The sequence below is a fragment of the Lepidochelys kempii genome, chromosome 14, assembly GCF_965140265.1.
Source record: "Lepidochelys kempii isolate rLepKem1 chromosome 14, rLepKem1.hap2, whole genome shotgun sequence".
Lineage (NCBI taxonomy): Eukaryota > Metazoa > Chordata > Testudines > Cheloniidae > Lepidochelys > Lepidochelys kempii.
Genome location: NC_133269.1, coordinates 35,139,175 through 35,152,707, shown reverse-complemented (window position 1 = coordinate 35,152,707; position 13,533 = coordinate 35,139,175). Strand labels below are relative to the sequence as shown.

The 13,533-nt window shown below is 43.0% G+C and overlaps 1 protein-coding gene and 1 pseudogene across 1 annotated transcript; one reads left to right on the top strand and one right to left on the bottom strand.

Annotated features, from left to right (window-relative positions):
* Window positions 1-1,803, top strand: LOC140898167 (olfactory receptor 5J3-like). Its single transcript, XM_073311600.1, has 2 exons — window positions 1-14; window positions 1,215-1,803. Exons 1-2 carry the CDS (start codon window positions 1-3, stop codon window positions 1,801-1,803), a joined length of 603 nt encoding a protein of 200 aa, XP_073167701.1.
* Window positions 1,804-6,136: 4,333 nt separating this feature from the next.
* LOC140898166 (olfactory receptor 14C36-like) lies at window positions 6,137-7,078 on the bottom strand (annotated as a pseudogene).
* Between the last annotated feature and the right edge of the window lie 6,455 nt (window positions 7,079-13,533).

Below are 13,533 nucleotides of genomic sequence, written 5' to 3'. Positions count from 1 at the left end.
ATGTTAAGAATATTGTAAGGTCCGAGCTGCTGGCAAAACGGCTGGGTCTGGGGGTTTCCACTCCCCCCTCCGGACAGCAAAATCGGCAATCCTCCCCCCGCTCCTCCGGGGGCTCAGCTGAGGCAAATAGCTGCGCCCGAAAGCAGGCGTGGGGGGGGATGGCTGGCGAAGGACGTAGACGGAAAAAAAACACAAAAAATGAAAAGAAAAAACAAAAAAGCGTCTGGCCCGGTCGGGGTGGGGGACTAAGGCAGGTGCAAAAAGTAAGAAAAATCCGGGCCAGGGGGCTTTAGGAAAGAACAGAAAGCAGATAGCTGAGGAGCAAGCAAAAGACGTTCCGTTTCCTAACAGGGAAGGTTCCAGAACAATCAGGAACCTTCTGGAGACAATTAAGACAGGCTGATTAGAACACTTGCAGCCAATCAAGAAGCTGCTAAAATCAATTAAGGCAGGCTAATCAAGGCACCTGGGTTTTAAAAAGGAGCTCACTTCAATTTGTGGTGTGCGTGTGAGGAGCTGGGAGCAAGAGGCATTAGAAGCTGAGAGTGAGAATGTGGACTGTTGGAGGACTGAGGAGTACCAAGCATTATCAGACACCAGGAGGAAGGTCCTATGGTGAGGATAAAGAAGGTGCTGGGAGGAGGTCATGGGGAAGTAGCCCAGGGAGTTGTAGCTGTCACACAGCTGTTCCAGGAGGCCCTCTAGACAGCTCCATTCCTCAGGGCCCTGGGCTGGAACCCGGAGTAGAGGGCAGGGCCGGGTTCCCCCAAAATCCTCCCAACTCCTGGTCAGACACAGAAGGAGTCGATCTGGACTGTGAATTCAGAAAAACGGCCAAGCTGAGGGCAAGCTACAAGGCAAGCAAATTCTCCAATAAGCGCAAGACCCACCAAGGTAGAGCAGGAACTTTGTCACAAAATATATGCATTAAGCACCAATAACATTTTCCATATGTATTATCAGCAATATACATATATATATATATACACATACATACACACACAAAGTGTAGTATATATATATATATATATATATATGATAATACATATTATTAATATGAAATATATTTATATGCTAACCAGCTATCATTAGTCAATAGATAGATAGCTCGATAGATCTACTTAACACATTAACTTTACAGCATTCTACTTTGCTTAATGAACTTGCTATCTTGTCTTCTTAGCTCTAACAGGTCAAGGTCTTTATGAATAAAGGACGACAGAAAATCAAACCACAGTGACTGAGTTTATCCTTTTGGGACTTTCAAATGACTCGTGCCTCCAGATGCCACTCTTCCTGGTGTTTTTAGTTATTTACCTAATCACCCTGGTGGGAAACATGTTGGTCGTGCTGGTAATAAAGGCTGATCCTCATCTCCACACACCCATGTACTTCCTGAGCAACTTGTCTTTTCTCGATATATATTACTCCTCAGTCACCGTTCCAAAGATGCTGGAGAACTTCCTGGCAGAGCGGAAGATGATTTCACTCAGTGGCTGCATTGCCCAGATAGTCTTCTTTATTTTCATGTTTGGAACAGAGATTTTTCTCCTCTCAGCGATGGCATATGATCAATATGCTTCCATGTGCAACAGCACCACTATGAGCCAGCATGTCAGTGTGCAGATGGTGTTGGGTGATTGGATATCTGGTTTCCTGGATTCCTTGGTCAACACGCTTTACCTTACCGGCTTGAGCTTCTGCGGTCCCCATGAGATTAACCATTTCAGCTGCGAACTGTTGCTTCTGCTGCAGCTCTCCTGCACTGACACCTTTGCTAAAGAGATGCTCAGATCAGGGTGAAGGACTAATTGAAATATTTTGCTTATAATTTTCTTCAGAGATGCTTTTAACTCCTTGTTTCTCAGCATAAAGCAGATTCAGCAGCGGAGTCACCACTCAATAAAACACAGCAGCCAGAAGATGATAAAGATGCTGACCTGGGTCTCATTAAATATAATATTAAATTTAGAATGAAATAGTATGAGAAAGTTGAACAAAATACTCCATTTTGATTTCAAAACATGTCAAAATTTTCCTGCCAACAATTGTATCCATCTTGACACATACCTACGAAACACTTCGATTTCAACAAAACATCCTTTTCCAACAGGAAACTGTTCCATCAAAAAAATGTGGATAAATGCTACTGGTTTCAAAACATCCCATTCTAGTCCCTCTCCACTGGCATACTCTCTCTTCCTTCTTTGAAAGTAATCAATATTAGGCAAAAGTATTTTACTCCCTCTTTAATTTAAAGTTAGTATCAGGAGGCCAGAGTTAAATCACTATTGAAGTAGGAAAGAGTTAATGCTATCATTGAGATGTATGGTGTTTAATTTCATTTCCTATATTTTAAAAGTAAAATAAAAGAAAATTTGAGAACTTAAATAAAACTTACTGTGATGCAGTTTGCAGATGACCCCTGATTTATAATGTATTTCCTCCTGCAACTTCAATGTTCTTCTGGTCAATAAGGGAAATGGATTGTTTTGCATTAGAACTGGCCCGCTATCTATTGATCTCTCTCTCTGTTGCTCTCCTCAGATGAGCTGTGTATAGCTGATTGTGGTCTTCACTAGCAGCAAAGGGGGGGTAGCTTTGGGAAAGATATCTATCCACATCCATTCTTTAAGGGCTTTGGGGGACTCATTCCCTGGAGCCCTGCACAACTGAAAAGCATAGGCCCAGAGGCAAAACTGAACTTTTTTGTGCTGTGTGTGTGCTCTAAAATTTCACTAAACTAATGTGAAAACAGAGACACAGGGCAGAATGGCTAGTGCTCATTGGCTGAGCTCAAAACTGGGAGCCAGGGACTCCTGATTTCTAGCCCTGATCATGTTGAAACGATGCATGTGGTTCCTATCCATTGACACTGTGTTCTTACCATTTTTCTAGCCAGGTATTCGACATATCTTTTTTTTTTTTTTTTTTTTTTCAGAATTTTTGTTCTTCAGGAACAAATTTTGACATTTCAATTTTCATTTTGGCTTGGAATGAAAACAAATTTTGAAATGTCAGCATTTCCCAAGGAATGTAAATGCCATGTTTCAACCAGCTCTATTCCCCACCTTGTAGCCTTTAAATTAATTTGGGGTGCAAAATGAACTTGTCACTAATAACCGTTTTATTCTTTAGTGGCTGCTTAGAGATTGATTAAGAAGATGATTGGTGAGACACACAGAGACTATGAGTTTTATTAATACCATAATCTACATAAGCAAACTCACAGAACTAGAAAAACAAGATGAGAATAACAGCTGAATCCACATCATCTATACTCATGAATCCATGGAGCTATGGGTTCTCCTTAAGGTGTGATTAAGCATTAAGGTTGTTACAATCCTGCTATCCCAAGGACCTGCTGAGGTTTGGTATTGAGTCTATTTCCGAGACAATATTTGCTTAAGTCTTGGCCTCTTGCCCATAATTGCCATTCCTGCCATTCATTTTGGGGGTTCCGACAATTCCCACAAACATTTGAGCTGATCGAAGGTTCTTTATACGATGAAATAAATAAATAAATAAAGCCTTTACTGTCCAGACTCTCTATCACAGTTATATATTGCTAAATCTTCTGACCCAAGATTACATATTATTTCTAGCTTTTATTAGGCCTCATGTGGCCTTATGCTAACTATTACTACCACTCGGCTGCAGCTTTCAAAATAAATTTTCATTACGTGTTGTAATGAAAACAAAACCTTTCAAACATGTTCTCAAAATCGAATTGTATCAGGTTTTGGATAAAAAAAAATCAGGTTTTCAGTTCATCTTGCTCTCTCGCTCTCTTTCTTTGCGTGGACGTGACTGAAGAGTCTGCTCCGCCACAGACTTCCTTTTTGACCTAAGGAAAGTCACTTAGGTCTGGATTTTTAAAGGTATTTAGGCACCAAGTAGGATTTTCAAAACATCTAGGCACGTAAAACTCATTGATTTTCCTGGGTGTTAGGCATCTAGAGGCATTTCAAAATCCGACTAGGCACCTAAATACCTTTAGGAATCTGATCCTAAGTTGTTTCATTATCTGCACAGACTGCCAACAAAGGGGGGCCAGTGAATCCCAAATCTGATATTTGTTGTTGGCTCTTTATTTGTTTTTTTTTATGTCAGCTCCTAACTCCTATCATAAAAAGAACCTCTATTTCCCCCACCCCAGCTCATTTCACAGAAGAGCTATGGAACTTCATAAGATAAGTAGCAACTATCACTCACTGATGTTAAAAGTACAGACTCGAAATATTAACAGTACAATAAATCAATGCAATGACCCTAAATCCTCTTTAAAAAATGAAAGACATGTAATGTTTCAAAACATTTTCTCTTTTAGTGACCAATACCCTTCCTCTTTTATCTCCTTGTTTCTCAGCCTTGTAAATGTTTGGAGTCACTTCTGGTGGAACAATGGAAAAGAACACAGAAATGAACACAACAGGTCATGATTCAGAGACAACACGGAACTTGGGTATCATGTGATATAACGAAGCTAAGGAACATAGAAATAATGACCAAATGTGATGGGCAGATGGCAAAGGGTTTATAGTGGCTTACGTAGAAGGAACTCGGAGCAGTAAACACAGATATAGCCTGAGTGCGCAATATGAGGAATTATTTTTGCTTGGTGAAAAATACCCTCCCTATCAATTTTCTCAGCACACTTTTTTGCTCCTTGTTTCTGTTGACCTGATTTTTAGAGGGCTGGTTTATTATGGGCTCTCCAATGATCTGACCAGAAGACAATCAGGTTCTTGTCCTAAAATCAGGCTACAGAATTAAATGTAGAGAGTTCAGTACTTTGTAAGGACCCTGGGTGTGTTTGACAAGAACACTCGTGCTGAGGACAAAGCCAAGCTTTAGAGATTTTGATTAAAATAAAGGAAAAAGTTATCAAAGCTCCAAACCACAGAACCAAAAAGAAATAATACAATTCTAGGGGTACCCGTAGTAACATTCCTTACAAGGCTGTTTAAGCTAGCATCCTCATACCCTTCCTTGGGGACTTGATGATGGGAGACAAAGGACCAGCCTTGACTCTGGCATGCCAAATGAGTCTGATGGTCCAGGTTCCTCAATGCTGAGAAGGTGGCGGTAAGGGTCAGGTGTTGAATAGCTAAGTTATACGTAAAAGTTAAGCTAACAGCTAAAACGAAAAGAACAAAAGGAACTAAAAAGCTCTCTCCACATGGTGGCTTGCCTTCTTATAGGGTCTTGGCACAATATTCATGTCAGTGCCCAGCCTTCCATGCCCAAATCTTATTTCCTCACCCACATAATCTTAGGGTACACTTCCTCTATAGATTAGCATATTCATACATATTAAAAGCATATCCATACATATTAAAGCCAATTATCTCATTCTCAAAACCTGTTACCTTTCGCCTGAACCATTATTTCCATGTTCTTGTGGTGTCTCTTTCGGTTACCGGTATGTCCCAGAATTTTGGTAAACGCATTCATTTCCCCAACGTCTAAAAGGGTAACCAGTAGGCCATTTATCTATGCCAAAGGTTACAAAAACTCATGCTAACTTGTTTAGCTAATCATACAGGATACAGACCTGTAGGTTCTTGCCTTACAGCCCAATATAATGAATTAATATTCTACTGGAATTATTCAGTACAAAAATATAAACCAAAATAATATAAATCAAACCAATAAAGAAAAACAGGATATATAATATAGCAAGCTAGCAGGCTAGTCCTATGGGCTACATTTCCCACTACCCTTAGGCGAGGTCTACATTATAAACTTTTGCGGGTGTAGTAATGTCCTGTGGGGTGCTAAAGGCCTAGACACATTTGCCAGTGTAGGTTATTTCATTAGTGAAATATGGTAATAGCTTTATTATTCAATATTATTCAAGCTTCAATATTGCTTGAAGAAACATGCAGTTCACAACACTCAGTCCTGGGATATGCAAGGCTACGTTGAAGGGATAATGTCCTGTGAGTGTGTAACCCCACACTCTAAGTGATGGGGTTTGAGAACAAAAGTGTGCCCAAGACGGTGATGGGAAATTAGCACTACCCGAAAAGGTAATTTAATGCATCTCTGCCGTCCTTTTGGCCGCAGAAAGTTAGAGGATGACTTGCCTGGATTTGTAGTCACTGCACATGCTACTGCATTGACATTGGTTTCATGATGCATTTTTAATCAAGGCTATCCTGAGTGGCATTTTCCCCAGGGAACCTTTTCTCTCCTTATTTCTCAGGCTACAAACCACCGGATTCAACAGTGGTGGCAACACAGAGTAAAACATGGCAGCCAGCATGTCCTGATACAGTGAGGACATTGACTTTGGGTCTCATGTAGGTGAACATTGTGGTGTTCAAATAATGGGGAAAAAAAAGATCAGGTGAGGCAGGCAGGTGGAGAAGGCTTTGTACTTGCCCTGTGCAGAAGGGATTCTTAGAATGGTAGAGGAGATGTGAACATAGGACACAACTATTGAAACAATGAAAATTAAACCAAAAAATAAAACACAGACAATAACCAAAATTTCATTAGCTGATGTATCGTAGCAAGAGCTCTTTAGGAGCTGTGGGATACCACAGAAGAACTGCCCAATAACTTTGGAGTGGCAGAACGATAACCTAAAGGTGTTACCAGTGTGCAGCACTGAGTAGAGGACACCTCTGATCCAGCACCCAGATGCCATCTGGGTACACATAGCCTTGTTCATGATCACTCTGTAATGTAGGGGACGGCAGATAGCAATATAGCGATCATACGCCATGACCACTAGAAGAATCATCTCTGCAAAAGCTAAGGTGGGAACCAAAAAGCCTTGGACGACAACCAGAGAGAGAGATCAATCTGGTGTTGATTAAGGAATTGACCATGGATTTAGGGACAGTAACAGAGATGTAGCAGACATCTAGGAAGGACAAGTTTCCAAGGAAGAAGTACATGGGGGTGTGAAGTTGGCAGTTGAGGGCTACAACCATGATGATGAGAAGATTCCCCATCAGGGCTTCCAGTAAATGACTAGAAACACAACAAAATGTAGTATCTGCAGCTCCCGAACGTCAGAGAATCCCAAGAGAAGAAACTCTGTCAGGCTGGTTTGGTTGAACATTTCTTGCCTTGGACACACTCTGTGGAGGGATGGACATGGAAAGAAAGAAGGAGAAAAATTGTTTATATGTATTATGTAGCAGAAAAGATACAGAGGACTGAAGAACTACAAATGGACTCTCCCTTTTTTTGCTTTGCTATGTGGATCTACATTTCTTATTACGGTTAAGAGGAGGTTTTATTTTGAAAGATGACAGTTTAGCAAATGTATCTTTTTATTCAACAGGCTGCCTGCCTGGCTATATTCCAAATAGTATCTGCTGGCTTTACTGACCAAAATGAGTTATCTTATTTATTTTCCTGTTAACCCTGTAGAAGCAACACAGCTATAGGAGAATAGCATGTATAGTATTCTGGCTCATTGATCAGCTTTAGCAAGAGCATTCTTAGCTAAGTTTCAAATACAGGCCCAGTTTTGCCCTCACTTACACCTGAGGTATAACATTGTCTTAAATGCCACACGTACTGACACCTGTACAACCCAGCTGCCTTCACATTCCTCGCTCAGTGACACACCCGCTAATCATTTATTTCACAGTGTACCGCATACAACTCCATTGTCTTTATTTTCTGCCCTCAGTGCCAGCAGTGCAACCCCAGGTTGAGATTTTCAAAGTGGTCAAAGGGGTTTGGACATCCATTTTGCACAATTTGATTAATAATTGATCATCCAAATCCATTAGGTGACTTTGAAAATCTCAGTCTAAATTTTTACAGACGAGGACACACAGATATTCTTCATTGACACATTTCTCTAGAGACATTGTATCCCGCAGCAAGGACTTAGTAGTTTGTCCCTTCACAATTTTTGTCAAAGATTCAGAGACTTAAAGGATGGAAAAATCTATTAAGCCATCTAGCCTATTTTCCTGAGTTCTGTATAAGAGTGCTACCTCTGAGACATTTTTGTGTATCATGTTCAGTGTTGTTTGTGAAATATGAAGCAATAGAATTTCCAATATGTGTTTCATGTGTTTTAACTGGTTACAGCTTCAAGGCCAATTCCTCTGTTACCACCCAACACAGAGAAATTAATGGTCCTCTGAGCAACATAATGTCAGAAATATTTTGGAAACATGGACTGAGTTCAGAGAAGAGCAATAAAAATGAATTTGAAGACTGGATTTATTGATTTAGGATGAAAGTTTAGAGTGCTGTAGATCAAATATACAATAAAAATAATGATTTTGAAGGAATGCATTCACATATCTTGTCTTAAATTCAGGTGGCTGCTAAAAGGTGTACATTAAATTTTATTTGTTCAATTTTGGTCATAATTTCAGAGTTGCTAGTGTAAGCATAAATGTGTACATTTATTTCATTGGCCATTTCTGGTGGTAATGATTCACATTCTTTCAATAATAATGCTGCAAAAATGTAATTTATACATTTTGTATAAGAGTGACATTAATTACTCCAAATAATTAGCCTTAATAATGAGTTAAGAGGAAGTCTACCTTGGATCTTCCTGCAAATAAAACCCTCAGATTAGTCCCACTGAAGGGGACACTGCATTGTACCCTAGTACACCCACCCCCCTACACACACAGCTCTGACCTTGCAGTAAATTGCATGTTACCCCAGCATGTCTGCCACTGTGGGATTAGCATGAATGGGAAGGAAGTCTGTTCCCCTGATCCCCTTTGATGCTACTACGCTTCCTTCTCCCCTCTCCTGGTGCAAGATCTATGCCAAGACCTATGAGTATCTCCCAGTGCTGCCCCTGCCCTTGTCTGTACTATGACTCCAAGGGACTTGGAGGTACTCACTGAAGACCACTATCCATGCTACCCGCCCCTCCATTTAACACCAGCCTCTGGGGCAATGTATCCCACTGCTGTCCCTGCCCTTGTCTGTACTATGACTCCAAGGGACTTGGAGGTACTCACTGAAGACCACTATCCATGCTACCCGCCCCTCCATTTAACACCAGCCTCTGGGGCAATGTATCCCACTGCCTGCTGATGGTCAATTTTGGCATCTGAGTCTCTGCGAGGTGGGGAGACATCGTCCCCAATATCCAGGCCGTCGATTTTGGTAGTGATATCTTGGTGGTGTTCTTGAAGTCATGGGGGAAAAAATAACCAATAGCAGGTCCTAAAAGCAGGTATTGTAGAAGGAATGCCCCCAGAGCAATGTGTCGCTGTAGTGTGAGCACTTAGGGTTGAACGTTTTCTTTGGTGAACGTTATTAAGAAAAAAGTGAGAGATTGTCCTGGAATTTGAGAAATGGGTGATTTTTGAACAGTTATGCAGTATGGATCAATGTCTCATTCCTCAAAACTCCCATGGAAATTCAAGGGCAATGGAAATATTACATTCTAGAGTTAGGGACAGATTTTTAAAGATATTTAGATACCTACTGGGATTTTAAAAAGCAAATAGTGCCTACACTCATTGATTTCAATGGGATTTAGGCACCTAGATGTCTCCCTTATTAGAATGGAATCAAAATTACCATGATAGTTTCCAGATGTCAAAGGCATAGTTATCTAAGACCCTTTCACCCTCCACATTAAGACTTAACTGGCATAAGCAAACCAGCACCTGTTGCTCTCTTCAGATGAGCTGCGTACAGCTGACTTTGGCCTTTACTCTCAGTAAAGGGTTGTTGGTGCTGGGGAAGGAGATTTATCCAGGTCTATTTTCCCAGGGACTTAGGGGACATGCTATCTAGAACCCTGTACAGAGCAGGGCCCCAAGCAGAGGCCCCAGGGCAAAAATCTAATTTCTCTGTCCCATAGGTTTCTATAGTTCATCAAAACAAAATGAGAGCAAAGACAGAGAAAAAGGCCGAGAGGATTGAACTCAGCGCTTGCATCCAAAGCATCCTGAGTTATAATCCCAGCCATTGGTAAAATAAATACGTGTTAGCTATCTATTGACAGTGTTCCAAGTATTATCTCTGCTTTTTAACATAGGGATAGTTGGGTAACATGTATGGTCTGTGATATGCAATAAGCCAGACTAGATGAACACATGATTCCCTTCTGGCCTTAAACTCCATGAAACTGTTAAACATGTGTATCCTGTAATCTGAATTCAGTCCCGCTCATTGCTTAGGCCTTGCAGTGGTTGCAAGGCTTGGTTATTAGGGATATTAAATGGGGTGGGATCTGAGTTATGCAGGAAAGAATTTTCTGTAGTATCTGGCTGGTGAATCTTGCCCATATGCTCAGGGTTTAGCTGATCGCTATATTTGGGGTTGGGAAGGAATTTTCCTCCAGGGCAGATTGGAAGAGGCCCTGGAGGTTTTTCACCTTCCTCTGTAGCATGGGGCACGGGTCACTTGCTGGAGGTTTCTCTGCTCCTTGAAATCTTTAAACCACGATTTGAGGACTTCAATAGTTCAGACATGGGTGAGAGGTTTTTTGCAGGACTGGTGGGTGAAATTCTGTGGCCTGCGTTGTGCAGGAGGTCAGACTAGATGATCATAATGGTCCCTTCTGACCTAAATATCTATGAATCTATGAATCTATTTCCTATGCCAAGACCAGGGCAATATTTCAGTCATAGATACTGAAGTGTGAGTCCTTAGAAAGGCTTCAGGCTTTGGTTAGGCCTTGGCATAGCTGCAGGCCTTGGTCAGGGCCCTGAATATATTCAGGTAAGATTAGCCTGTATCATGGAGACATATCTTTGTTAGGCCTTAGCCCTGGTCTACACTAGGACTTTAGGTCAAATTTAGCAGCGTTAAATCAATGTAAACCTGCACCCGTCCACACAATGAAGCCCTTTATTTCGACTTAAAGGGCTCTTAAAATCGATTTCCTTACTCCACCCCTGACAAGTGGATTAGCGCTTAAATCGACGTTGCCGGCTCGAATTTGGGGTACTGTGGACACAATTCGATGGTATTGGCCTCCGGGAGCTATCCCAGAGTGCTCCATTATGACCGCTCTGGACAGCACTCTCAACTCAGATGCACTGGCCAGGTAGACAGGAAAAGAACCGCGAACTTTTGAATCTCATTTCCTGTTTGGCCAGCGTGGCAAGCTGCAGGTGACCATGCAGAGCTCATCAGCAGAGGTGACCATGATGGAGTCCCAGAATCGCAAAAGAGCTCCAGCATGGACCGAACGGGAGGTACGGGATCTGATCGCTGTTTGGGGAGAGGAATCCGTGCTATCAGAACTCCGTTCCAGTTTTCGAAATGCCAAAACCTTTGTGAAAATCTCCCAGGGCATGAAGGACAGAGGCCATAACAGGGACCCGAAGCAGTGCCGCGTGAAACTGAAGGAGCTGAGGCAAACCTACCAGAAAACCAGAGAGGCGAACGACCTCTCTGGGTCAGAGCCCCAAACATGCCGCTTCTATGATGAGCTGCATGCCATTTTAGGGGGTTCAGCCACCACTACCCCAGCCGTGTTGTTTGACTCCTTCAATGGAGATGGAGGTAATACGGAAGCAGGTTTTGGGGACGAAGAAGATGATGATGAGGAGGAGGTTGTAGATAGCTCACAGCAAGCAAGCGGAGAAGCCGGTTTTCCCGACAGCCAGGAACTGTTTCTCACCCTAGACCTGGAGCCAGTACCCCCTGAACCCACCCAAGGCTGCCTCCTGGACCCAGCAGGCGGAGAAGGGACCTCTGGTGAGTGTACCTTTTAAAATACTATACATGGTTTAAAAGCAAGCATGTGAAAGGATTACTTTGCCCTGGCATTTGCGGTTCTCCTAGATGTAGTCCTAAAGCCTTTGCAAAAGGTTTCTGGGGAGGGCAGCCTTATTGCGTCCTTCATGGTAGGACACTTTACCACTCCAGGCCAGTAACACGTACTCGGGAATCATTGTATAACAAAGCATTGCAGTGTATGTTTGCTGGCATTCAAACAACATCCGTTCTTTATCTCTCTGTGTTATCCTCAGGAGAGTGAGATCTAATTCATGGTCACCTGGTTGAAATAGAGTGCTTTTCTTCAGGGGACACTCAGAGGAGCCCATTCCTGCTGGGCTGTTTGCCTGTGGCTAAACAGAAATGTTCCCCGCTGTTAGCCACAGGGAGGGGGGAAGTTTGAGGGGGTAGTCACGCAGTGGGAGGAGGCAAAATGCGACCTTGTAACGAAAGCACATGTGCTATGTATGTAATGTTAACAGCAAGGTTTACCCTGAAAGAGTGTAGCCACTGTTTTATAAAATGTGTCTTTTTAAATACCGCTGTCCCTTTTTTTTTTTCTCCACCAGCTGCATGTGTTTCAATGATCACAGGATCTTCTCCTTCCCAGAGGCTAGTGAAGCTTAGAAAGAAAAAAAAACGCACTCGTGATGAAATGTTCTCCGAGCTCATGCTGTCCTCCCACACTGACAGAGCACAGACGAATGCGTGGAGGCAAATGATGTCAGAGTGCAGGAAAGCACAAAATGACCGGGAGGAGAGGTGGCGGGCTGAAGAGAGTAAGTGGCGGGCTGAAGACAGGGCTGAAGCTCAAATGTGGCGGCAGCGTGATGAGAGGAGGCAGGATTCAATGCTGAGGCTGCTGCAGGACCAAACCAGTATGCTCCAGTGTATGGTTGAGCTGCAGCAAAGGCAGCTGGAGCACAGACTGCCACTGCTGCCCCTCTGTAACCAACCACCCTCCTCCCCAAGTTCCATAGCCTCCACACCCAGACGCCCAAGAACGCGGTGGGGGGGCCTCCGGCCAACCAGCCACTCCACCACAGAGGATTGCCCCAAAAAAGAAGGCTGTCATTCAATAAATTTTAAAGTTGTAAACTTTTAAAGTGCTGTGCTTAAAGTGCTGTGTGGTATTTTCCTTCCCTCGTCCACCACCCCTCCTGGGCTACCTTGGTAGTCATCCCCCTATTTGTGTGATGAATGAATAAAGAATGCATGAATGTGAAGCAACAAGCTTCACTGCAAGCGGTGATTGAAGGGAGGAGGGGCGGGTGGTTAGCTTACAGAGAAGTAGAGTGAACCAAAGGGCGGGGGGTTTCATCAAGGAGAAACAAACAGAACTTTCACACCGTAGCCTGGCAAGTCATGAAACTGGTTTTCAAAGCTTCTCTGATGCGTACCGCGCCCTCCTGTGCTCTTCTAACCGCCCTGGTGTCTGGCTGCGCGTAACCAGCAGCCAGGCGATTTTCCTCAACCTCCCACCCCGCCATAAACGTCTCCCCCTTACTCTCACAGATATTGTGGAGCACACAGCAAGCAGTAATAACAGTGGGAATATTGGTTTCGCTGAGGTCTAAGCGAGTCAGTAAACTGCGCCAGCGCGCCTTTAAACGTCCAAATGCACATTCTACCACCATTCTGCACTTGCTCAGCCTGTAGTTGAACAGCTCCTGACTACTGTCCAGGCTGCCTGTGTACAACTTCATGAGCCATGGGATTAAGGGGTAGGCTGGGTCCCCAAGGATACATATAGGCATTTCAACATCCCCAACAGTTATTTTCTGGTCTGGGAATAAAGTCCCTTCCTGCAGCTTTTGAAACAGACCGAGTTCCTGAAGATGCAAG